The sequence below is a fragment of the Ursus maritimus genome, unplaced genomic scaffold, assembly GCF_017311325.1.
Source record: "Ursus maritimus isolate PB19 unplaced genomic scaffold, ASM1731132v1 scaffold_8, whole genome shotgun sequence".
In the NCBI taxonomy this organism is placed as follows: domain Eukaryota; kingdom Metazoa; phylum Chordata; class Mammalia; order Carnivora; family Ursidae; genus Ursus; species Ursus maritimus.
In genome coordinates this window covers 77,908,524-77,935,176 of record NW_024426996.1, presented here as the reverse complement: position 1 = coordinate 77,935,176, position 26,653 = coordinate 77,908,524, and the positions used below count along the sequence as shown (strand labels likewise).

The following is a 26,653-nucleotide window of genomic DNA, read 5'->3' as shown; positions in this document are numbered from 1 at the left end:
AATCTTACATACATTTCCACTTGATCCTTTGCTGTAGGGGATAATTCTGCCTCTGGAGAGGGAGACCCCTCTAACTTTTTGTGAATCTTCTCTTCTGTTACGAAACAAAAATTCAGAAAGATAGGTCTTATATCTACTTAATAAATGCTCCTGTTTTTTAAAGTTTCTCAAGTTACTTTAATCAGAACTTATATAGGCTTTATGGCTTAAAAGGAACTCTATACCCATCTGTCTTTTTAATAACAATCTCTTTCTTCACAGCCCCGGAGGGAATTCTCTAGCTTAACCACACTAACGGTGGACTGGGAGGGGAGCGCTGTTTGCCTCATCTCTGATCAAGTGCTGTAGAGGCACCTGATTGACTGGAATCCTCTATTAATTTCACCAGCAGAGAACATCTGTTGAGATCCTCACAAAATCCTGCACCGATGGACTCTGTCCTGACCCATCTTGATGGATACTATCTGTAAAGAAAACCCATTACAACCAGCTCTCTGTTACAACATCCAGGTGAGCAAGGGCTGGGTGTCAACTAGACAGAAGCGAAGGGCTGAAGTCTCAGCTTAGCTCATGGGACTGCGTTCGGTTAAAAACAAACTCTTCGGGAAGGCTCAAGGCTTGGTGGGCAGCAAAAATGGCCATGAAGATGACAAGGAAACCAAGACCCTTGACCTTACTATGTAGCTTCCACTGCAAGGGCTTGCAGAAAAGTTACCACAAGAAAGCTGGGAGGCTTCAGGAGTCAAAAGGACGTTAATGAACCCCAAGACTGCCTTTCCAAAAAACCTGAGAGTCAAGGCAGAAGTCCCTTTCGAACCTGAAATAGAGCTGACACTTTTGGAGGCCTTGGTGTCAACAGGCAGATTCCGACAGGGGGGGCAAGGATGGGAAAGAGAAAATATTGCTCCTGATCCCTGTGCTTCGATGTGAAGAGAAAACAAAACATACCCCTCCCCCCCATGAGGGCACCTGTGAATTAAGTTATTCCTTTAAGAGCAGGGATCTATCTACAAGTGACTGCTAGGGGTGACCCAGAAGCCACTAACAGCTGAAGACACAGCATGATACTGGCATGGCGACACACTGAACACAAAGACTTGCTTCTTGTTGTCTGTCTCTGGCCAAGTCTAGCGTCTCCTGAGTCAAATCCCTTGGCGCCCATAGCCCACTGTGCGCAGACCGTCTTCCGGAGGCTGTGCACACACCTTGCTTACTCTGAAGGTCTTTGAGTCTGGAGCAGAGCTCCTCCACTAAAGTCTCGATCCCAGAGCTCTGTGAAAGAACAAAAATACACATTAGTTTACTGCCAGGCCCCTGTACACTCTTATTTTAATATAAAGGTTTTTACCAATTTCCCATGTTCCAAATGCAATTTGTTAGCAATATTTACACCACACAAGAGCTGAAACACTGCAGGTCTGCCGACCTGACCTAGCACACATATTTACGATCCAGTACCGTCAATGGCACTCATTGATAAATGTGAAAATATTAATGCTCCTCCCAGGATGGCCAGTCCTCCCAGGGGGGTAGCATCTCACTCGCGGTGCAGCCGACACACCTACAAGCCCATCATGCGGCTAAAAGTCAGTCGCCATTGAAAACAGTATTTGATATCTACGTGAGCAAGGTCTTGTACCAGACTCAGAACAGAGGGCGAAAAAAAAAATCGCAACAATCTCATGTGGCTCCTCTAGGAGCTCACAGTCTAGAAAAAAGAAGGCCAGTGTTTTCTTTTTTGAAGTGAACACTGATGACGGCAACAGAAAGAGCAGTGCATGGCACCCCGGCCGAGAGCGAGTGCAGAAGCTTTGTTTTTTCTGAAAGGTCACGAGCAGGGCATTAGGCTCCACACAGAGGGGGGCAGCTAAGGACAGCACATGCAGGAGCCTGAAACAGGGAGGATAACCAGAAGAGCCAAAGTTTAAAGGAGAATGCTAGAAACAGGCACAAATAATCCTTCATCATGTAGACTTTTCAACTTTAACAATTTTCTCTTTCTCAGGGAAGAAAGAAAAATCCTTCACAGGGTACGAGAAGAGCAAACGTACTTCTGAGGACCTTTATTCAGTGCTCAAAAGTCCTGTTTAAGTTAGAAGTGAGTCTCTCTTGGGGGGGCCGACCCGGACAGGTGCGCGTGACTCTGCCCAACCCGCTGCCCTCATGGGGCCTTGAGGGGCTAAAAATAGAACTTTTCCCCATTCACTGAACTCAAAATGACTCAGCACAAGTATTATAGATATCCTAAACAAGAAACCGCACAGCTCCAGTTTGAACAGCAAGAAACAGAGCACAGTGAAAATGGTTAACTGCAGACACCAACAGTTACCCGCTATCCACCCGCTATCCACGGCAGATCACAGCTTTTAGTGGGCAGACAGGCCCGAGGGCGACAGGGAGACAGGCCACAAAAGAGCTGTCCTTCCCTTGAAACCACTCGGAAAACCTGTAGCAAATGTTAGTCATAGACACTGCTCGGCCGCCACAATCCCATCAGAAAGCCTCCGCTTACCATAACGTTCAAGGGGTGCTCGGTGGGGCTGTTTTATTGCATTTCCTCCAGACCACAAACCTAACACTGGTATCAGCTGACACACTGCCTGCTGCGTGCTGTTCTGTACAGCAAGCCTATGTCACTGTGCTTCTAAACCCGGTGCCAGGCTCCAGTGCACAAACCCGAGCCTCTCGGGCTCGCCTGTCCAACTCCGGCCAGGACCCTACGGCGGCTGGCCACTTCACAGTCTACGGGGAACAAGCCTGAGAACCGAGGGATGAGGTATTGTGTTTCACGCTCTGCCTCGGATATTATGTCCACACATCTGTACAGTGGAGCTGTTCTCGGCAGTAATGCAGCTGAGAAGTATACATATTTGCTCTCGTATATAAAGGGCAACGAAACAGCGAGCTTACTCCTTAGCTCTGTACCTAAGGGCAGGCTCTCCCCACTAGGCTTCCATCTTCCTTCCCTGACTCGCACAGCATCCTACTTAGATTACACATAATCATTAGACTGCAGGGTGGTAACTGTAAACTGAGACACAAAAAGGGGTACCCAAAGCAGCACTGTACCCGGTCATCTCCCAGCAGGCATTCTGCACTGTTAATTTGGTGCTGTTAATGAGAAATTCCATTGACTTTCCCAATTATGATATAAACTATTAGCTTCATATTTCCATAGTATATCATATCCCGAGGACACTCAAGAATACTGAGAGCCTACCATATCTTAAAAAATAAATTAGGGGCATCTGGGCGGCTCCGTCGGTTAAGCATTTGACTCTCGGTTTCAGCTCGGATTGTAATCTCAGGGTCGTGAGATCAAGCACCGCGTCTGCTTGTCCCTCTCCCTCTGCTCCTCTCTCTCATAAATAAAAATTTTTAAATAAAAAAGGAATACAGTAACAGTGACAACTGTAAGGGAGAAGATGCTATAGGTGAAAATACTGCTAACATTTTGCTACCATTTTACAACTGAACTCATGAATTGCTTTTTTGAACGGTATCACCTACAGTCACTGCCCAGCGTCAAATAACATGTAAAAATGCCGCCAGCCCCCCCAAATAGTAAGAGCACGGTACAATTCAAGCAACTGCCTCCAAATCCGGAAACTGGGGAAGCACACGTGGAGACTGGCCAGTTTCTGAATGCATGAGCATTCACTGGTGTAGCACTCACTCGGTCAACAAATGGTCATGAGCACCCCTGGGCCAGGCGTGACCCATGGAGAGACAGGGCCCTGTCCTCCTGCAGTAGACACTGTAACAATGCCTGCTGCTCAGAGGAAATGGCCGAGGGGCATGTATCTGAATCCCCACCCTGCCACATACTCACTGGACAGCGGGCTGCAGGACGCTGAGAACACTTCCCATCAAGATTCACAAGGGCAAACTAGGATGACGCACATGTGAGGCGCCATCGGAGTGCCTGTCACATCAGTCACCTAAACGTTGGTGCCGTTTCTAGATTTTGTGTATGTTTTCCATTTTCCAGAATCTCATTAATAGATTCACCTCTTCTAAAATGCATTTAAATTCTGCTCTGCTTTGAGTCAGAGGTTGCAGGAGTAAGAAAGATAATTAACCTGACCCAGATCACCCCAAGTCCCCTGGGTTCTGCCTGGAGTCCGTGGCACAGCCATGCTCTCTCGCCGAGGCTGCGGGTGGAGCTGAAAACACAGACGTGCCCATGGAGCCCGAGCCTCCGGCAGATGCGGCAGCTTCTGTCCCACTGCTTTCAGGAAATGTTTTATGTGCTCCCTTCCCACAACACGTTTAGTCCTCCTCCACCCTCTCCACAGTGCCCATCCTTCTCAATGGAAGGGAAACAAAGGCAATCGCACTCAGTCCCCCGTCAACTCTCCTCTCCACGTTCTAAGGTTCCTGTTGCTATTCTATCCACCTCAAAGGTTCATCTTCTATGCAGAGATCATTTGAACTGGACACTCCCCAACCGCTGGATTGCCCTCCCACCCCAACCCTGTGGTCACTAACCAATAGGACATTCAAGGACCCCAAACTGCCCGTTCCATTCACAGGCAGCAATGCGGGATTCAAAAAGACCTGGGTTTGAACGTCATTCCAGGGCTTACCACGTGACCTAACCTAAATCATTCACGGATCACCGCCTGGCTTTCCACACCCGAAAATGGTGACACCAGGGCTGATGTGTCTCCTGCGGGTGGCTGCTGCACTTCCTACACCAGCCCCCCAACTTCTCTCCTGCAGTGCTCCTGTTCTACTTCCTGGGGGAGTCCCTCCGCTCCTCCTTCCAACCCTTCTGCTGAGCTTTTTCATTTCTACTACTTTAGAACTGAAGAGATCATTTTGTCCCCTGAACGTCTCTTCTTCAGGGCAGCCCTGACCTTCAGCACCACGGCAGCAGGACAGAAGAAAGGGACAGGGATTCATTCACCAATCTGTTGACTTTTCGCCTGCAATTTCCATTAAGGCATCCCATACCATCTCGGGTGCTTGGTGTCCTGCCTGGTTCCATCGCTCCAGAAGTACCCACCAGGATGGGGAAAGCCTAAGCACTTTGGGGCCCCCGACGAGCCATGTCACCTGGCACTCAGCCCAGCATAGGCCCCACCCACAGAGAGACACCAGCAAATGTGATGCACGTGCTCTTGGAAAGCTACCTCCGGGCTCCACCTGCCTGTACAGAGGCCTGTACTAGCCATGAGGAGGTCACAGCTAGTAATCCCCGCAGAGACACGAGACAAATGAGGAGAGCGATCCTGGATCTCCCAGTCCTGGTTGCCATCTGATTGCAAGAGCATGAGACCCCACACAAGACCAGCAGCAGAACCTCCCAGCTGAGCCCTACATGACCCACACAACTGTGAGCAAATGAAAACAGCTACTGGTGTCAGTGATGAAGTTGGGGGGTACTTTGTCATGCAGCAATAAGCACGGTACACACTTCCAAATACTCCTACCCTGCAACGGATGGAGCTCTTTTACAATTTTTCAGATCTCAGATCTTTATTTTTATTTATTTATTTTTTTAGAGAGACAGTGACAGAGTGCACTCACAAGCTGGGGGGGGGGAGCAGAGGGAGAGGGAGAATTTTAAAGAGGCTCCACACCCAGAGCAGAGCCCAGAGCAGAGACGGATGCAGAGCTCAGTCTCACGGTCCAGAGATCTTGACCTGAGCTGAAATCAGGAGTTAGACGCTTAACTGACTGAGCCACCCAGGCACCCCTCAGACTTGAATTTCTAAAGCAGAGTTGGAAAATTAGTGGGAAGTAGCCCAACTAAATACTGAGGGCGATTACTGGTGACAATAAACTATAAAGGATCACTTCCATTTTAAAAGCCTTTTTAAAATTTAGAACTAAGTTAACATTAAGCCAATAAACAAAAGAGCACCAAGTGAGACAACTGAGAATCTAAAACAGGGTTCATAAGCTCATGCCTTCAGTGGCCAGGGAAGTAATAGAAATATGTGATGTGGTCAGCTACAATGCAACAGGAAGTGGAGGATGAAGCACGTGATCTGCAGAAAGAACAAAATATCTCTGGCCTACAGCCATTCAAAGATTAAAAAAAATATTAAAAATCCAAACAAAAAGCAGTTTCTGCCAAGGCGCCTGCATGAGGGTCGTGATTCCCATCCTCGACCACAGGAAGATCTACAAAAATCTACCCACTGGCTGCCTTCAGCTCTTATTTATACCTGCTCTCTAGAATAAGGTAGAGAGGAGGAGAGAAATATCCACTGGATAAATACCATCGGATGCCTACTACTTGCCAGGGAAGACAAGATCCATGTCTTCTTAGAATGATGGACAGAAAACAATTATAATTTGTCATAAACAGTAGAGGATGTCAGCGTCTATTACAAGTAATGATCAAATAACGTGATTAACGAAGGCTTAGAAAAAGGTAACTGTGCTCTGCCTGGTCTGTGGCAGGGGGTGAGGCGCACCACCCCCCAGCACAGCCCCCGCCCGCGGGCCGCTGGTTCACCCTCCTGCGCCCACAACTGCAGATTTCATAGTAGCAGCTCCCGTTTCTGTCCTTTCTCGTATCCTCACTTCTCGACATTTGATATTCAGGAATTTCTTGTAAAAACCACAATTTCCCACCTTTTCTAAAGAGAGATCAGAAGATCTGGCCCCAACCAGGCCTGCACCTGCCATGGCCACGACCAGCTAGCGCTGAGATGGGCCTGTGCCTGGCAGGCCTCACCGCTCCCTACCATCGTACTTAGTCAGCTTCCTCCCTGGCCCTGGAGACCTGAGATCTCCGGGTCTTGGCAAGATATACAAACAAGCCAATGGTCTATTATCCCACCTCGTCCCAGAACCACACAGCCCCCAGACACACCCAGACATCCTTTCCTAGTCTCCACGTGGCCCTCTTCCCAGCGGCTCACGTTCAAAGCTCTATTCATACCTCCACCCACAGATTAGTGCTTCTTCCTTAATTTCCTTTCCTCAGAAATGAAAACTGCATTTTTTTTTAAAAAAGATTTGAAGGGCACCTGGGTGGCTCAGTCAGTTAAGAGCCTGCCTTTGGCTCAGGTCATGATCTCGGAGTCCTGGGATCAAGCCCCGTGTCAGGCTCCCTGCTCAGCTTCTCCCTCTCCCACTGCCCTCTCCCTGCTTGTGTGCTTACTCTCTGACAAATAAATTCAATCTCTTAAAAAAAAAAAAAAAGGGATTTGCGAGAGAGAGTGTGAGCAGGGGGAGCAGCACAGGGAGAGGATCCCAAGCAGACTCTGCGCTAAGCATGGAGCCGGAGGCGGGGCTTGATGTTATAACCCTCAGATCATGACCTGAGCCAAAATCAAGAGTCAGATGCTCAACCAACAAAGCCACCCCACCCAGACGTCCCGAAAACTGCATTCTTGCAGTTGTTCAGATCAAAAACCATAGCTGTCCTCCCCATCTCCTCCCTTCTCTCCACCCCAAATCGAGTCCTGTCAGCAGCTCTACCCTCAAAATGTATTTGAATCCCACTAGTTCTCACTGTACTCTACCTTCTGGACCACCACTTTCTCAGAGCCTGCCCCTGCCCCATCCTGTCCCATCTTAGTGCAGCGGTGGCCCGCAGGGTCCTATCACCACTGAAGTCAGGTTACACTAGCAACACTTCACTGCTTCCCAGAAGAAAAGCCAAAATCCCCCCAAAGGCCTACAGATGTCGTTGACTGCCTCCCCTCCATCGACACTGAGATGAGGCCGAGGCCGGGCTGGCTGCACAGCCACCGTGAGCCTCCTCAGCTTTAGCGACCACTGACTTGCTTCTCAGGGGTCTGGCCTACAGGGGGAGCACAGCCTCACCTCTTGCAATGTTCAGAATCTCATACATTTTAAGCCTTCCACAAATGTTACTTCTCATTGTTTTGATGCTCTTATTATCATCCAGAATGAGATACGTTCAAAAGTCAGTGGGCAAAGACGCGATATATATTGTCACAATTAACTTCAACAACAGACTGCCACGAAACACAGTTTTTGTACGTGCAGCCCCGCACAGCATATAAACAACACATACGCAAATACGAAGATGCACACTACGTGCTTTTACTGGCGGGCTTCGGTCACTGTGGGAATAGGAGTGACTGCAAAAAGCCCCCGCAGTACCCGGGGCACCAATCCCTCTGTGAGGCCCCGCGACGGGCTCAGGCCGAGCAGCTGCCCAGGGTGAGCAGCAGTACTACTTCCAAAACCTCACTGAGTCATCACTGTGAGCCTGACTTACTCCCCAAACAGGGCCCGCTGCGGTTCATCTTCCAGTGATGCCCAAAATGGGTGGCAAAATACTAGCTCTGATGCCGTTCAGGAGCTCCGCGGAAAGAAACAGAAACATAACTCATTATTAACATGAAAACAAAAACAAACAATATAAAAAGCTCCATCACTGGGGACTGAGAAAACAGAACCAAGGAAACTCGAGGATTCCAAAAAATAAGAGCCGGCAAACTCCAACACCGTTTCATGGTTTTTAAAATGGGGCAAGAGGTCTGGATATAGTTGACATCAGGCACATGCCATGTCCGCTGATGACAGAAATAGCTCAGGAGAGCGTCCCTTAATGAAACCAGCCATCTGGGGGCAGCATGAGGGGCACCATCCCCTTTACAGGCCCTGGTAGGACGGCAACCAAAGCAGATGCAAACATGCTAGAGAAAGAGCCCAGAGAAGCGCTAGTCACTTGCAGGTGCAAAGGAAGAGAATCAGCAGCGGCAGCTTCAGCGGGACTTCACCAGCAGCAAAGCCCACGAAGGTCATGACCACCTGGGGGAATCAATACCAACTGCCCCAAGTCTTTGCAGGTGCTGCCAAACTTCCTTCAATGTCTAAAATTAAATCTGACATAACGGAGTTTCCTACTGTTTTGGTGACGTCTCTTAGGAAAAATACTGGGCTAAGCAGGTCAAAGAGATGTGCTGTAATGTGGGGTACAACTTGCTGCAGGAACAGGGCGGGAGGAGACCTAGCGTCACCTCACAAGCATATAAAAGTGGAGTCGGGGAAGTCTGCCATCCTCCTGAAAGCACGACGCAGTGAAGAGTGGCGCTATGGATGCTTTTACAGGAACACCTAACGCGGAGCCTGTAACAGTCACGCACACGCACACACGAGAGTCGCGAGGGAAGAATTTGTGGGCAGTGCGTAACATCACCCCTAGCGACCTACCTAATGTAATGACAGCCTCATTTATGTTGCTATCTTGCAGTTACGTCATTAACATTTTCAATGGACTGTAAACTTGTTCGTGGCTGTCGATTCTGGTCAGTTGCCAGTGACCGGGTGGGAAAGCAAAGCACAGTACCACGTATGTTACTATCCGTAATATTTAGGAAATGAACAGCATACCCATATGCGAACGTTCACTGTGGCCAATACAGAAAACAAAACTTTTGCATTCTAATTTCCTATGTAGACCCTCTTCATACCTGTATTTGCACTGAAGCTGCCAGACAGAATCTAAAAAGAAAAGCCTGGGGACATACAGCCTACAGTTTATGAACATCCACGGTGATTCCTTTCTATTGTTACAGGCCATAGGAAAGAGGGATTTTTTTCAAGTTCTTTCCATTGACTCCCCAAGATCTGGAGAGCCGGCTTCAGGAGTCCGTGTGTGGATGCGCACGCAGCCGCAGGCGCTCTGAAAAAGGCAATGGGGCTTGAGCACTTCCTACTTCCTCTTCCTTCATTCCCCAAGTGCAACCCAGCTCCTGGTACGTGCCTCGCTCATTCACTTACTCAGCTCATTTTCATTTGGTAATATTAAAAGCCATCATTAAGAAAAACAAACGCAACACTTTTTTGTAAAATGAGAAGAATAAATTGGACAAGAAGACTTCACTGGGCTTAAAAACAAAAATCCCACCTTTGACTTCCCGGCAAAGGAAAGCATTTCTTCCAAAGCAACAATGGAAAGAACCACTCTCCTTCACCTGCACTGTCCCTCCTTCACACCAAGTCCTTTCCGGCACCATCACGCTCAGCTACGATGACCCAGACGTGAGCACCCCAAGGCAGGGGAGCAGGGTCTTGTGTTAGGTCAGGAGAAGGTGCCTGTACACCTCACTTCCATGGCTCATGTCGGGCGCCCTGATTTTCCATTCGACTTCCCTTCACCGTTAAGTCGAAGGCAAGAGTCATTTCTCAGCAACTTTGGTCCAAAGCAGAAATAAGATCCTCTCCCAGGCTGAAACTCCTGACTTACATTTTCCTTCCAAGCATGACTCAGCAGCTTCTTTGGATTTTACTCAAAGAATTTACCTGAACTGACCTCTCCTTTAAAAAACCACCCGCCATTTTCAACTCCAAATTACTTTCCCTTCAATGTCAGGTAGAAAATACCTTTTGCGAACTATCCAACCACCCCCTTCCTCTCAGCACCGCCCCTGCTCCAGGAGCGAACCCCCAGGCAACGCGGGCCCCTCCTTGCAGCTCACCCAATCAGGGGGACTTCTGCCCAAGCCCAGCCAACTACATTTCTCCCTAGCTGAAGGGTGCTGGATACTAGCCTTCAGCAGTGGTGCTGGGCAGGGGCTGGCAGGGTGGTTTTCTCACCACGGTGGCTGCTGGCTGACGCAGAGAAAGTCAGACTTCAGAGAGAGGCAGAATGACCCAGAAGCAAATGAGAGATTGTGCATCATAGGAGAAAACGACTTTGGCTGCCAATCACTTTGTTCCCGGTTGAGGCCGCTCTTCACGCCCTGCATTTCCAGACCTGGTTTCAGTGAGATAGCCCTACGTCTATTCCCACTGTTTCTTAAACTAGGTTCCTGATGTTCCCACTCGCAATGAAACAGTTCTGAAGACAGCCACATGAACGTTAACTTCCAAATCCCTATCCCACAGTCTAGGATGCAGCAATTTTGTGAGATCAAAAGTCAAAAATCAAAGGGATGGGGAGAGGAACCCAGTGGGGGAGAACAGGAAGGGTCGGGGCGACAAGGGAAGACTCCTGGACACCTGAGTGCACAATTCCATTCAAGAGAAAGTCGGCGCCTCCCCCAAGACAGCACTCATGCTGTCAGGCACCAGGAGACGAGCACACAGGGAGCTCCCAGTCTTGGTCCCCAAGGAGCACAGGCACGGAGGGAAGACAGAAACGAACAACTGCAATGGAGGATGTGAGGCATGCACGAGCAGAACAAGACCGAGCTGAGCGGGACGCACTGCACAAGCCTCAGGAGGCGGGTGTGCTCGGCGAGAGTCATGAAGAAGACACCTCTACAGATTACCCAGTGTGGCAAACCTGGTTATCCCAACATCAGCCAGTAGACACTCCTAGGATTGGTTTATTCATCTTCTCATACTCACATAAAATATTTGTCATGTCCCTTAGCATTCTGAAAGAAAATGGTTTTAGAATATAATCACCCATTTAAATTAAGAAGTTTCTGGAGGACAGATCTCTTTCAATTCAACTCTGCTTTATAAAAGGTACTTAAACCATATCATCTCAAATAACTGGTGAAAGCAAAAAAAATTTTTTTTTCTAAGTAGCAGGATCTCCAAGCATATATCTTACAGTAAGTAATAAGAACTGCATAGTATTGGGGCACCTGGGTGGCTCAGGCAGTTAAGCATCTGCCTTCAGCTCAGGTCACGATCCCATCCCCACATCAGGCTCCCTGCTCAGCAGAGAGCCTGCTTCTCCCTCTGCCTCTGCCACTACCCCCTGCTTGTGCTCTCTCGCTGTCAAATAAATAAATAAAATCTTTAAAGAAAAAAGAATTGCATAGTGTTAATTTAAATGGATGATTATATTCTAAAACCATTTTGTTCTTTCAGGATACTAAAGGACATGACAAATACTTTTTTCATGAAGTATTAAAACATTAATATAATAAAATAATCTTATACAGGGTGCCTGGCTGGCTCAGTCCGTACAGCATGCGACTCTTGATTTCAGGGTCATGAGTTCAAGCCCCATGTTGGGTGAAGAACTTACTTTAAAAAAAATATCTTATATTCTAAAAACAAACAAAAAATTATGAATCATAAGCAAATGTAGTGGCCTTAAAATACTAAACCGCTATCATCCCACTTCTAGGAATGGATCCAAAAGAAATAATCTAGAATATGGAAAAGCCACACATGCAAACATACTGGAGAGGGTAACAGACAATAAAGAGCCAGCTGAACGGGGGGCCTGGCCGGCTCAGTCAGTAGAGCACGTGACTCTGGATCTCAGGAGTCATGAGTCTGAGCACAGACATTACTATTTAAAAAAAAAAAAAAAAAGCTAAGTAAATATCCAGCAATAAAGAGTGTGTTATATTGCTGTTGGAATATTATCTGATGAAACAGAACTTAGCTGCTACAAAGAACAGATAACGTAATAAAAAGATGGAACATGTTTAACGGGGAAGAAAGGATATATAATTTGGTGTGTACTCTAATTGTAATAGTACTTTAAAGGAATATCTTTTAATACAACTTCATTTATGCATTAAGATGCCCTAGAGGAAAAAGTGATACTGTTCACATTACAGTGCTATTTTTCTAAGTTTCTTCAGTCAAGATGCTCTATTTGTGTACTTTAAAAAAAAACCCACCTCTTTCTTCGTCTCTTAAGTATTAGAAATCAAATGTGAACCTACTTCATCAGAAGCAGAGCGAAGACACTGGACAGCAGCCTGTTTTTTCATTTCTTCTAGAGTCAGATCTGAGCACTTTTTCTTACTCTTTCCCCATTTCTTGTAAGCTCCTTTTTCCCAGCCCAGGAAGATGTCATTCTCCTAAAATAAGATTAGACAGAGTTCGGTGAACAAGACTAAACAGCAAGTTTTCAACACTGTTACTTCCCACACGCTCACACACATTCCCAAGTACATTCATCGCTATAAGTTCAGAGACCACAGAACATGGTCACCCTGAGCACTTTGGAATAGTCATTCGTTAGGTATCTATTACCCAGATTCTCATTATATTATTTATGATTTATTTATGACCTTAAGGAATATGATCCACTGACATTCAGTAAATGCTAATAAACTCAGACATTTGTATGTAAATGCAAAAACTTCATAAATAAGCAAATTCTAAACTACATACCCAATCAAATGTCTTCTGTGCTTCTCACTCTTGGATAATGAGTGTTTATATGACTATCAGATTTTAACATTTAACAGTTAAATGGTTCAATCCCTATTTCTTTACCTTGTAATCTAAAAAACAACAGATATAAAATATTTTATGTTGGCATTATAAGTTTATTTTTCCCCTTGGTTACATGGGCCCATAATAAAAATCTGAAGAAAATGTGAAAAGTGGGAAGAAAGCAAAATCATCCATGATCCTACCACCCAGTGAAAACTAGAATAATTTGTTCTGCTTCATGTGGTCTTTTCTGTATGCTTTAAAACTCACAGATTTGAATTCATGCTAGTTATAGAATACTGTATTTGACTTAACTTACTAAATTGTAAGCATCACCTCGACATTACCATAAATTCTTTGGTTATAGAATATTCTAAGATGCAAGTTTATACTATTTCCCTAAACTTGGACTTTAATATTTTTAATCGCTTTGCTACTTTGTTTTCCTTTTAAAAAGCCCACCACTTAAAAATAAATAAAAAGTCTTCCATTTGACAAATTATGACTAAAACCAGTGGACAGACAATAAGAAAAAAAAAAGATCAGAAAGACAGACAATGGCAAAATTTTAAAAATGACCTAGAAGATGATGTGGCCTACGGCAGGCCCTCAGGACATGGTTAAGAATATATGAATAAGAAGAGATAAAGAAGGAAAAGCATAATAAGAAACTCAAAAGATTTTAAAAGATCAAATCATACACCATCAACTGTCTAACCCAATTTTTACTTTGATCCAATACATAAAAATTACTTTTACGCTACCAGACAAGAGTGGGAGAACAGTCCCTCCCTCTACACCCATCATAATTAGGATACTTTTTCTTAATTTCTTGGGCATGTTTGCAGATCTCATGAACCTGAAAAACATATTTTCTGGCTACATGGTACCAATTCCAATTTTCCAAGGGAAAATGTACTTAATGGCCAAGTAAGTACTATCAGTATATTTCCACTTATCTGACGGTTTTGGCTGGACTACACCTGAAACCTGACATTCCTTATCAGTGATATCTTCTGGAGATAGGGTTTGTCCTCTAACAGGAGCAGCGGACAGAACCATAACAACATAGACCCGAAGCTTCCAAAGGCAGAAAGAAATGCTGTAATTCTATTGTTCATAGTATATAAAAGGAAGTAGAAAGGTTATTTGTGTAATGATGGAACACAAGACTCTTTTTTGTTTGAGCTGCTGAGACTGGCTCTCCCTCCCATCAGAGATTAGAAACATGTTTCTCCACCGAAGCTACATTATAGCTCACCAGAGGTAACACGCATTCAAAGGTCCTAATGAAGTTTTACTATACAGACAGAAGGGACTTTCAAAACTCAGTTCACATGGACAGGTGCTCTTTCTGGAGGCAGTGTGACAATACATATCAACCGAGCCACCCAGGCACCCCTCTTCACTCTTTAAGACTCCACTTCAGTGACCCTTCCTTCTGTAGGAAGCCTTTGCTTACCAGCCAGGCCAAGAAAAGAATGTGCACCTTTTTAGGCTTCCTCAGTGCTTTCTATAGACCTTTCTAGTAGCATGGGCATATACTTTTTTTTTTTTTAGATTTTATTTATTTATTTGACAGAGAGACAGCCAGCGAGAGAGGGAACACAAGCAGGGGGAGTGGGAGAGGAAGAAGCAGGCTCCCAGCGGAGGAGCCTGATGCGGGGCTCGATCCCAGAACTCTGGGATCACGCCCTGAGCTGAAGGCAGACACTTAACGACGGAGCCACCCAGGCACCCCATGGACATATACTTTCCATTTAATAATTCTATTTCTGAGAATTTATCCTAACAAAATAATCACCACTGTGTGCACAGACTTCGCTACTGTGATGTTGATCACAGTGCTGTCAACCAAGGCAAACGTGCAGGAACAACTTAAACGCCACGTAAGGAAGACTTGGCTAAATAAGGTATACTTCATCCAGGCCATGAGATACTGTAGCCATTGAGGAGATTATGAAGCATATTTATTGACAAAGAAAGCCATCCACAGTATTCGTAAGAGAAACAGTCTATCCAACAGAACAATCTCATTTTGTGTGAACACGTGTGCACACGCACACATACACACATTAATATGCACTAAAAGGTCTCATAGAAATGAACTAAGAGGTCACTGAGGAGCTTATCTCTTGGTGAGCAGGAGAAGGACACTAAGTTTATTTTCTGATTTTTCTTATAATCAGGTCATATTCTTTAATAGTCAAAAGTTGCTGGGACGCCTGGGTGGCTCAGTGGGTGAAGCGTCTGCCTTCGGCTCAGGACATGATCCCAGTAACCTGGGACTGGGCTCTGCATCAGGCTCCCTGCTCAGTGGGCAGTCTGCTCTTCCCTCTCCCTCTGCCACCCCACTGCTTGTGCTCTCTCGCTCACTCTTGCTCTCTCAAATAAATAAAATCTTAAAAAAAAAAAGTTGCTGTTGTTACGGTTTTTTGATGGAAAATTGTCAAGAGCGGAGAAACTCGAAAGAGCCCCTGCTGCTCTTCACGCAGGACAGGTATCTGGCAGGGGTTTCTCGCCTCCTACTTGGCATCCTAGGTTTACCTGTGAATGCAGACTCACCCATTCCTCCAGCAATGACTGAGTGTCCTCTCCGGGGCACTAAGAATGAGCGCAGCAGAGGCCCGCCTGCCAGAGGCGCACAGTGTGATGCAAAACACAGGCACGAAGGCAGACAACTGGGAACGGTTGTTGCTACTAGAAAGGTCTATAGAAAGCACTGAGGAAGCCTAAAAAGGTGCACATTCTTTTCTTGGCCTGGCTGGTAAGCAAAGGCTTCCTACAGAAGGAAGGGTCACTGAAGTGGAGTCTTAAAGAGTGAAGAGGGGTGCCTGGGTGGCTCGGTTAGTTGGGCATCTGCCTTCGGTTTAGGTCATGATCTCAGGGTCCTGGGATTGAGTCCTGCATTGTGCTCCCTGCTCAGTGAGGACCCTGCTTCCCCCTCTGCCTGCTGCTCCCCCCAACTAGTGCTCTCTCTCTCTCTGACAACAAATATTTTAAAAATATAAATAAATACAAAAACAAAACAAAATAAAATAAAACCTATTCATCACTCCCAAATGAAACCTTGTACCGTTAGCAGTCCCTTCCCATTACTACTTTGCTCTCTCCTAAGCCACTGGAAACCACTGACTTGCTGTCTCTATGGATCTGCCTATTCTGGAAACTTCATATAACTGGAATGATATGACAGACTTCCTTTTGTGTCTGGCTTCTTACCCTCAGTGCGAGGTTTTGAAGGCTCATCCTTCATACAGGTTATGGCCCGTCTTCATGCTCCACTCCCTTTTCTGACTGAATAATATCCCACCGCATTTCCTCTGTGAACGCGTTAGTGGGCATTTGGACTGTTTTACCTGTTGGCTGTCACGAACACTCACATACAAGCTTTGGTATGGTCGTGTATTTTCTGTTCTCCCGATTATACACCTAGAATTAGAACTGCTGGGTCACACGGCATCTCCGTGTTCGACCTTCTGAAGAGCTGACAGGCTACTTTCAGGGCAGCTGTATCTCACCAGCACACCAGCGACGTCGCAGGGCTCCACGTCCTCACTGACACTCGTCCTCGCCGGGGTTTTATCTTAGCCATCCCAGCGCAAGGAGCAGTCTCATCACGCCCTTCATCTCCCTAACGACTAACGAAGGGTAGCATCCTTTCGTGTGCTCACTGTCGTTTGTCTAGAGAAGATACACGAACGGCCTATTCGAACACTTGGCCCATTTTAAAATGATTTATTCTGAACACACGTCTCTCATTAAATACAGGATTCGCAAACATTTTCTCCAATTCTATAGGTTTTTTTCACTTTCCTGATGTCCTCTGAGACGAAGTTTTTCATTGTGATAAAGTCTCATCTATTGAGGTCTTTGGCTGCTTGTTTTTGGTGTCCTAAGAAATCACTGCCTCCTCCAAGCTATGAAGATTCACTCCTACATTTTCTTCCAAGAGCTTTATAGTTTAGCTCCTTTCATTTAGGTCTAGAAACCAGCTGGAGTTAACATTTGCCTGTGCCATGAAGTAGGAGTCCAACTTCCTTTACAGGTGGCTACTCTGTTGTCTCTGCACCTTTTGTTGAAAAGACTATTCTTTCCCCCTTGAATGGTCTCCCCCTTGAATGGGAGTGATGAATAGGTTTTATTTTATTTTGTTTTGTTTTTTTATCTATTTATATTTTTAAAATATTTGTTGTCAGAGAGAGAGAGAGAGAAAGAGAGCACTAGTTGGGGGGAGCAGCAGGCAGAGGGAGAAGCAGGGTCCTCACCATAAATATACAGGTTCATTTCTGAACGCTCAGTTTCATTTCCTATAGCATATGTATGCCAGTATCAAGCAGTCTTGATTACCGGAGCCTTGTAGTAAGTCCCAAAATTGAGAAGTGTGAGTCCTCCAACTTTGTTCTTCTTTCAAGATTTTTTTTCTTTTTCTTTCTTTTTTTTTTTTTTTTTTCCGGCTATTCTGAGCCCCTTTAAAGGTCTCTATGGATTTTAGGATCAGCTTGCCAATTTCTTGCCAACGCGGGCAGTGGGGCCTCTGACAGGGCCGCGCTGTGTGCACATCAGTGGGCAGGGCACTGCTGTCTTACTGACACAGAGTCTTCTGATCATGAACATAGGAGGCCGTTCCATTTATGAGGTCTACATTCATTTCTCTCGGTGACGTTTTCAGTGTGCAAGTCCTGCGCTTCTTTTATTTATTTTTTTTTTTAAAGATTTTATTTATTTATGTGACAGAGAGACAGCCAGCGAAAGAGGGAACACAGCAGGCGAGTGAGAGAGGAAGAAGCAGGCTCCCAGCGGAGGAGCCCAATGTGGGACTCGATCCCGGAACGCCGGGATCACGCCCTGAGCCGAAGGCAGACGCTTTAACGACTGCGCTACCCAGGCGCCCCCTGCGCTTCTTTTATTATTAAATTTATTCCGAAGTATTTTATCCTTTTTGATACTGTTGTAAATGGAATTTCCTTAATTTCATTCCTAAGATTTTCTATATACAAGACTGTGTCATCTGCGAACCAGAGATACTGTAGTTCTTCCTTTCCAAGTTGAAGGGCTTTTCTTTTCCTTACCTAGCTGCCTGTTAATGCTGATCTATAGTAAGACTTGGTGTATTTCGTCTTTGAAAATGTCTTTTCACACAAACAGATCTGCCGAATACTGGTATTAACCCACAGGCATGAGTTTAATTAAACATGCTATTTGTCTAGAGGACATTTATAAAACTGTTAGATTCTTCTCTCAGTGTGTGCCTTTTCACATGTCATTATTGTGCAGAGTAGTCACCCCCAAGTGAAAGTTACGTAGAAGCTTCTCAGTTGAACAGTTACACAGATGTGAAGATACAGACGATCGCTCTGCACTGTGTCAAGTGGGAAACCACAGCTGGCACCACAGTGGGACCCTGGACAACATCCCACCACCAAGCTGGGCCGGAGCAGGGAGAGTGCCCCTTGTTTTCACTTCTGACAGAATGAGAATGTACAAAGCAGCCTGCCATTATTTGTCAGTCAAACAATGTTAGCTGTTAGGGTGACTTTATAAATTTTGCAGATACGTGCTGTTTTGCCTTGTAATTTTAGGCTGACTTCATTCAGCAACGTTATCAAGTGTGTAGCAAAAGCTACATGAACAAACCATAGCAGATACATTTCTGTGCATTCTGGTTTCTCCACTTACTGTATTTGAGAGGTCCCTTTTTTTTCGTCTGGTTTCATGTAGTGTGTGAATGTATTAGGACTTATTTAAACAATAGCACTGAGCTAATAATCAGCTTTTAAAAGAACACAGCACAAAAAGACGGTTCAAGAGACTTCTCTTTTATAATGTTTTTAGTCCCCTATGCTATACTCAGTACAAGTCCACTTAGGCACAAACAAAAAATACTGGCCATGTGCCAAGTATCTACTCCATAAACTCAGTAAAATCAAGGATGATTTCTCAGAGTCGTAATCTTAAATACAGAAAAAATTACCAAGTACCAAAAGAAGATATGGTGAAAGAACATTCTCAGCATGAAAATCTATTACCAAGTACTTTTCCAGACACTACTGTGAGGTGACATAAGGCTAGAGTTTTGATTGACTTTCTCTTGCTGCCTTCTGTCAAAAAGGAAACGCTAGGAACTGGAGGAAGAAGAAGAACACGCCATTCTGAAATACAGCTGGGATAATGACGTCTGCTGTTAGCTGCTCGGCACCCACCCCTGCCTCCCACACCTTCCTGTTAACAGCGCCCTGAAAAACCAAAGCCATCAAGTGTCTGAATGGGACTAGTGCCACCCCATCTTTAGACCCTAACTAGCTGAATACAAATCAGTGTGTTTTACCCTTTCGGTCACAAAGATTGGCTCACACAGGCATGGGACCAATCAGACATGGGCACTTGAAAATGAGCAAAAAAAGAAAGGGGGGGGGGGGACACATCCTCTGGCTGCCAGAACCGTGCACATTTTTATTGGCCCTCCATGTCCCTGGGAGCTGGCTACAAAACCAAGCTGCCAAAGCGAGACAGGCAGAGAGGCAGGGCAGAAACTCTAATGACACCAGGAAAGCTCTGAAGTGAACCAGGTTCGGGGCAGCCCTACTTCTGGAAATTCAGTTATGGGAGACTTTTTCCCCCGTAAGCCAATTTAGGCTAAATTTTTGGTTGCCTGTGAATAAAAGATATAGCCACAATTTGAGGAAGGGCCTAAGTAATAAATCCACTTCTCATTGCTCAAAAGAATGGCGTCTTGCCTCTAAAACTCAAGCACAGTTTCAGGTGAATTCCAGCTAGGCTGTTAGTCAACAGTGACAATTCCTCACGGGCCTCCCTGCCCTCAGCTGCCCACTGCGTCTACCTAGCAGCACAGATGCCATCCTGCAGTGCAGCGGGTCTGTCCCCGGGGCTGAAGCGCAACCCCCAACACAGCACACCAGGTTCATCAGGGTCAGAATCGGTCTGCTCACCCTCCCAGCCTCACCCCCCACTCCCACCCCCTGCCCTGCTCTTCTCTGCCTCACAACACAGGGCCTTCCTGTCTCTGTGACCTCGCATGCACTCTCCCTTCCTCCTCCAACTGCTCAACTGGTCTCTCCTCTGTCATTCCCACTGCCACTGTCCCCCATCCACAGTGTCCCCAGCTCTACAGTGGGAGTGTTTCACAGACCCTGAAACTAGCGGCTGTCTCTTGAGGACCTGTATTCCTGGTGCCTGTCACAGCATCTGGCATGTCATAGGCATCCACGTAGTGAGTAAAAAAGCAGACATGAGCATTTAAAAAATGCAATTATTTTAAAAAATGCAATTATTTAGATTAAAAACCTTTTCTCTATCCCATTTAAAGATTCTATCCCCTCCCAAAAAACCCACATTTTTATTATGGTATCTTAGGGAGTCTATGGACATGAATTTGTGTGCCCATCCACAGTGCTAACTCCTTCTCTGACTGTATTGTCATATTCCCCATGTGTAAGGTTTACTTAATCAGGGTCTACTGAGTAAATGTATGTTGAAATACAGCAAATGCAGTGAGACACCTGAGGAACCCAGGACAGGTCAGATTTTGTGGTAGTTATTGTTAAAGAGGACAATGATCTTACAGGCGAACCCTGCAGATGCCAGCTTCCCCAGGTAGAGATACACTCAAAAATGGTGACAGACTGCAAGAGCATGTTACCAAGTAGTTCCAGGAGTAAATGAGCTGTGCCCAGTGCAGAAGTCATCAGACCCACTCAGCAATCAGCACTGGGATTATTCTTACATAGCCTCCAGCAATACAAATAATACAATAATGCAACTACACTTCTAGAATGATGGACTCTGAGCTAGAAAATACAACTCAATTACGAGATTTAAAGAAACTGCAACAAAAGCTACACTAATCAAAACAGTGCACTACTCGCAGAAAGACAGACACTAGTCCAAATGAATAGAACAGAGAGACCAGAAATAGACCCTCGCGCATGTGGTCCAATGATTTTCAACAAGGGTGCCACGACCACTCACGGGAAAAGGACAGTCTTTTCAACAAATGGTGCTGGGAAGACTGGATATCCACCTGCAAAAGAATGACATTAGATCCATACCTCACACCATATACAAAATTTAACCGGAAGTGGATCAAAGGCTGATATGTAAAACTCTGAGAAGAAACATAGGGTAAAGCTTCACAACATTAGTTTTGGCAGTGATATCTTGGACAGGACACCAAAGGCACAGGCAACAGAAGAAAAATGGACAAATTGGACTTAATGAAAATTTTCAAATTTTGTACATCAAAGACACTCTCTACAGAGTAAAAAGAGAGCCCACAGGATGGGAGAAAATATTTCCAACCATGTCTCTGATGGGGGGTTAACACTAAAACATATGGAGAACTCCCAACATTCAATAGCACCAAGAAATAGCCTGATTCAAAAATGGGCAAAGGACGGGGCGCCTGGGTGGCACAGCGGTTAAGCGTCTGCCTTCGGCTCAGGGCGTGATCCCGGCGTTATGGGATCGAGCTCCACATCAGGCTCCTCCGCTATGAGCCTGCTTTTTCCTCTCCCACTCCCCCTGCTTGTGTTCCCTCTCTTGCTGGCTGTCTCTATCTCTGTCGAATAAATAAATAAAATCTTTAAAAAAAAAAAAAAAGGGCAAAGGACAAGAACAGACGGTCTTCCAGAGAAGACCCCCTGATGGCCAGTGAGCACAAGAAAAGATGTTCAACATCACTGATCATCAGTCAGGGAAAATGTGAATCAAACCACAATGAGATACCACCTCACACCCATCAGGATAGCTACTATCAAAAACCAGAAAATAACAAAAGTGTGAGTGATTCTACAGAGAAATTGGACCCCTGTGCACGGTTGGTGGGAATGTAAAATGGTGTAGCTGCTGGAGGTTCCTCCAAAAATTTAAAAAAGGAGGGCACTTGGGTGGCTTAGTCAGTTAAGCGTCTGCCTTCAGCTCAGGTCACGATCTCATGTCAGGCTCCCTGCTCAGCAGGAGTGCACTTCATCCTTTCCCTCTGCCCCTACCCCCTCTCATGCTCTCTCTCTCTCTCAAATAAATTAAATCTTTAAAAAAAATGTTGTTTACACAGTTACCATATGACCCAGCAATTCCACTTCTGAGTACATACCACCCTCCCACCCCAAAATTGAAAGCAGGGTCTCAAAGAAATACTGTTTCATATTCATGGCAGTGTCATTCACAATAGCTACAACATGGAAAAAACCCAAGCGTCCACTGACAGGTGGATACACAAAATGTGCAGCATTTTCCTACAATGGAATATTATACAGCCTTTCAAAGGGAGGAAATTCTGACATAGGCTACGACATGAACGATGTCTTTCAGTACACAAACCGTGACTTATCCAGATGATGGAGTATTACTCAGTGGCACAAAGCAATGAGCTACCCAGCCACAAAAAGACCTGAAGGAAACTTAAATGCAGATTAGTAGGTGAAAAAAGCCAGTCTGAGAAAGCCACATACTGTGTGATCCCAATTCTGTAACAGTCTGGAAAAGGCGAAGCTATGGAGGCAGTAACGAGATCAATGGCTGCCAGGGCTTGGAGGAGAGAGGGATGAACAGGTGGAGCACGGAGGATGTCTGGGGTAGGGAAACTACTCTGTAGGATAACGTGATGATGGATACATGTCATTCCCCTGCATCTGCCCAAATCCAGAGAATGCTCAACACAGAGAGTGAATCCTAACATAAGCTATGGACTTCGGGTGATTATGTATCAGTGCAGGTTTGCTAACAAAGGTACTGCTTGGTACTCACAATCCTGAGATCAAGACCTGAGCTGAAATCAAGAACTGGACACTTAACTGACTGTGCCACCCAGGCACCCGGAGGACTGCTTTTTGACAGCTCAGCACCCTAATCACCCCAGACTACCTGTGGGCGCCATCTTCTCCAATTCTTAGTTCCTATGGCTCCAGGTGCTTGTAGCGCAGCCAAAGTCCCCTCATCCTAGGAGTTGGGTCGGAATCGTGCCATGACCAAGCTGCCCTAACCAGGAGCCCCTGCTCTCACTGCTGGACTGGTACAAATGAGAGTGGAGTCCGGGGCTAGGGGGGGCAGGGATGTGCTTGAGAGTAAAGGCAATAGATAAGGCAAGCTTGGGGGGGGGGGCAAAGATTCTATGGAAGGCCCTGGGTTAAGCTGCCACTGAGGCCACCCCTAGCCTCTGGATATTTCAAGGTTTTTGTGGGGTTTTTTTGTTTGTTTGTTTGTTTGTTTTTTTAAGTAATCTCTACAGCCACCATGGGACTCAAACCTACAACCCTGAGATCAAGGGTCGCAGGCTCCACTGACTGAGCCGGCTGGGCGCCCCGGGACATTTCAAGCTTTTAAATCAATAAAGGCTCCCAAACTGGCTGTGCGATCCCAAGCAAGCACCTTTGCCACCGTGTGTGTGTGAACCTCACCCACGCGGTGGGGAGCACGAGGCTGCCGGAGAGGCGCGGGGCCGGGGGCGTGAGTGCGCACCTGCGGCTGGCCCCCTCTGCGTGGTGTGCGAGTGCTTGACTTTACCACCACTTCGCGTAAGCGAGACCAAGCTGGGCTTTCCGCCACCATCACACGCTCCTGATACAGATTTCATGATGCTGAGAACATTAACATATAAAGACATTAAAAATGTTTTAATAAACTCTTGCATGGTAGTTTGAATTTACTAATTTATAGAAGAAAATTAAGAACATGTGGGGTTCTAAGAATGGGGTAGTGAAAGGGAGTCCTATCTTCCTAAAATAACTCTTCCTATTCATGAAAGATTATGGGGAACTTGCTGTTGACCATCAACCTAGCACAACCTCATGGCAAGAAAAGTAAACTCCCACATTTAAATTACAGTTTTACTGTAAGCTTCCCTTTTAGCCAATTTTAAGTAAGACTATAAAATATTTTTGAGGGCCAACTGCATGGCTCAGTCAGCTAGACGTGCAACTCTGGGTTTCAGCTCAGGTCCTCAACTAAGGGTCACGGCTTCAAGCTCGCATTGGGCTCCGCACTGGGCGTAGAGCCTACTTTTTTTTATTTTTTTATTTATTTTTATTTTTTTATTATTTATTTATTTATTTATTTATTTATTTATTGGAAACAACTTAACTCAAATCTATTTTAACAGTTAGAGACTTGATGCTCTGAGTTTCCTGGCAATGCCTGCTGCCACGGCACTCACTCTGATTTTGCAGGGACTCAACTCATAATTCAAATGTGAACTGAAACAAATGAATTTTTCCCTACCTCTACAAACCACGAGTACATTAAAAAACATTAAACCAATTCCACCCAGTTTCTAAAGCTTGCCTTTACAATAAAGTGTTTTCATTCAATTATAGTTTGTTATGTATGAAAACAAACAGAAACAACAAAACTCTCTAATATAAAAATGGTCACATGATTTGGGTCTGACAGACACCCGTTTCCGTCCTGACTCGTTACTGTGTGGCCTTCCACAGATCACCAAACCTCTGAAAGTCCATTTCCACATGAGGGAAACAGAACAATACTCCCCTTCAAGGTACGGTATGAAGGCTGACTCAGTCCCTACCGCACAGGCCTGGCGCGGCCCTGGGCGTGCTGTGGTGCTCTCTACATGACTGGGCTACTGATTCTAAAAAAGATAAAGGCATTACAGTAGAATGCCAACTCCTACATGCAGAAAGGACAATGGAGCTAGAAAAATCCCCACTTTGCAGCCAGCAGAGTTACAGGTGATTCTGGCAGAATCATCTAGGCACAGCAGAAGTGCCAATCTCTCCGCATGGGTCACCTGATGATTACACAGAGACGAGTGCTCAGCTTTGCACCGGAGGAACCCGGCAGACATCACCAAAGCCAGCAATGCCACCATGAAGCAGACTGACGTCGTGGGTGTCTGCTGTGGTGCAGGGGAAAGAAGGGAACGTCACTGCCATCCACACATAAGCTGACTCTAAATGGAGCAAACATCAGAAGAACCGGAAGTCAAAGGATATGCCGCAAAACAGCTGGCCTGTAATCTTCAAAAATGTCAACGTCATGAGCCACAAAGGAAAGGCACGGAACTATTCCAGACTAAAGGAGTCAAGAGGAGCAACCAGTGAAGTCCGTGCGTGGTCTCCACCAGGATGCTGGACAAAGGGAAAGCTGTGATGCAGGATATTACTGGGACAGTGGACAAAACAGGAACACTGATGTATGTTACATACTAATGCGCTAGTGTTAATTTTCCTGAATTTTATAACTATCACGGCTATCTAAGAGAAAGTCCAATCTTAAGAAGCATGCCAATTTACTTAGGGTAAGGATCAAAACAAGAGGAGAGAAATAAAGCAAAAGCAGGAAAATACGAACAACAGGTAACTGAGTAAAGAGTACACAAGAGTTCCTCATCCTGTTCTTGTCATTCTGATGTTTGGAATTATTTCACAAGAAGTCAAAAATGTTTAAGATGATGAGTATCTGGGGGCACCTGGGGGGCTCAGTCAGTGAAGCGCCTGGCTTCGGCTCAGATCATGATCTCAGGGTCCTGGGATCCAGCCCTGCACGCACCAGGCTCTCTGCTCAGCAGGGAGTCTGCTTCTCCCTCTCCCTAGGCCCCTCTCCCTCCTCCCCCGCTCTCTATCTCAAATAAATAGAATCTTGAAAAAAAAAAAAAAAGGTGAAAATCTGATTTCTGTGCTCAAAGACCTTATCATCTACTGGGAAGGATAATATCTTCCGATAATGGTGAAGAAAAGCTCTCCAGCAGAAACATCTAGTTTGTAAGCAGACGCTGCGGGTCCATGCGGGGCGACTGAGGAGGACTCGCAGGGTGGAGCCACCAGGGCTCTGCAGGGCAGGTTAGAACCAGGGTGTTCACCAACATCTGAGAGTGACAGGTAGCGAGCTCCTGAGTAGCTGAGAGTGTCCTTACCTGAGCATGGTAATCATGAGGAAGGCAAAAGAGAAAGAAGAATTCGCGGACACAGTGACTGTGGGGCATCCCCAGCGTCCATGCGTCAGAGCTGCTGCTCTCCAGGGCCGCTCAGGAACCCGGCAGTGCCACCGCTGCATTTATAACCCTGCTCAAAGCAGAGGCCTGCGCTCAACTCTGCTGGTTATTCCGCCTCACGGGGCCGCGGCGGGTCAGCCTTTCTTCCTACCCAATCATCCTGGGCAGCCGAGATGAAAGTCCTGTGCAGAATCTGTTTTTTAGAACTCAGGAGCTCTTGGTGGGTTTATTTTAACCAAGATTAGGAAAAATGAGGGATTAAACGAGGCAGATAAGGCTCGTAGCTGCAGCAATAGCCTTAAACCTGGCGACGTTCAATTCAAGATCACACTTACTCCCAGACGGAGGGTGCGCAAAGACTCAAGGAAACAGACCCCCAAAAGTGGAGTCATCTGGCCTCCAGCTGAGGAGCTAGGCCACCACAATCTGACCCACGGATCAAGAACTACAACTGACCCGCAAGCAGGACCGTGAGCCAGCGTCTGAATCACAGAAGGTGGGCAAGGGCCCTCACTCCCCTTCCTCCTGCTAGGGAGACTGCCCTCGGCTCTGCGCCCAAACTCTCATTCCAGGGATACAGTGAGCGCATCCTCCCCCGGAGTCATGGGA

General features: G+C 46.0%; 1 protein-coding gene across 3 annotated transcripts in view; it reads right to left on the bottom strand.

The window, feature by feature from the left end:
* The window catches only part of KIAA0232 (KIAA0232 ortholog), an 82,992-nt gene that overhangs the window by 20,638 nt on the left and 35,701 nt on the right, over nucleotides 1-26,653 (bottom strand). For 2 of the 3 annotated variants that reach the window (XM_040624941.1, XM_040624942.1), the window contains exons 3-5: nucleotides 12,579-12,716; nucleotides 1,206-1,272; nucleotides 13-94 (exon numbers count right to left, since the gene is read on the bottom strand). In XM_040624941.1, coding sequence (XP_040480875.1) covers nucleotides 13-94; nucleotides 1,206-1,272; nucleotides 12,579-12,716 — 287 coding nt within the window. Of the gene's footprint in view, nucleotides 1-12; nucleotides 1,273-12,578; nucleotides 12,717-26,653 lie in introns of those variants that run through there. The other variant, XM_040624943.1, reaches the window with a different exon arrangement.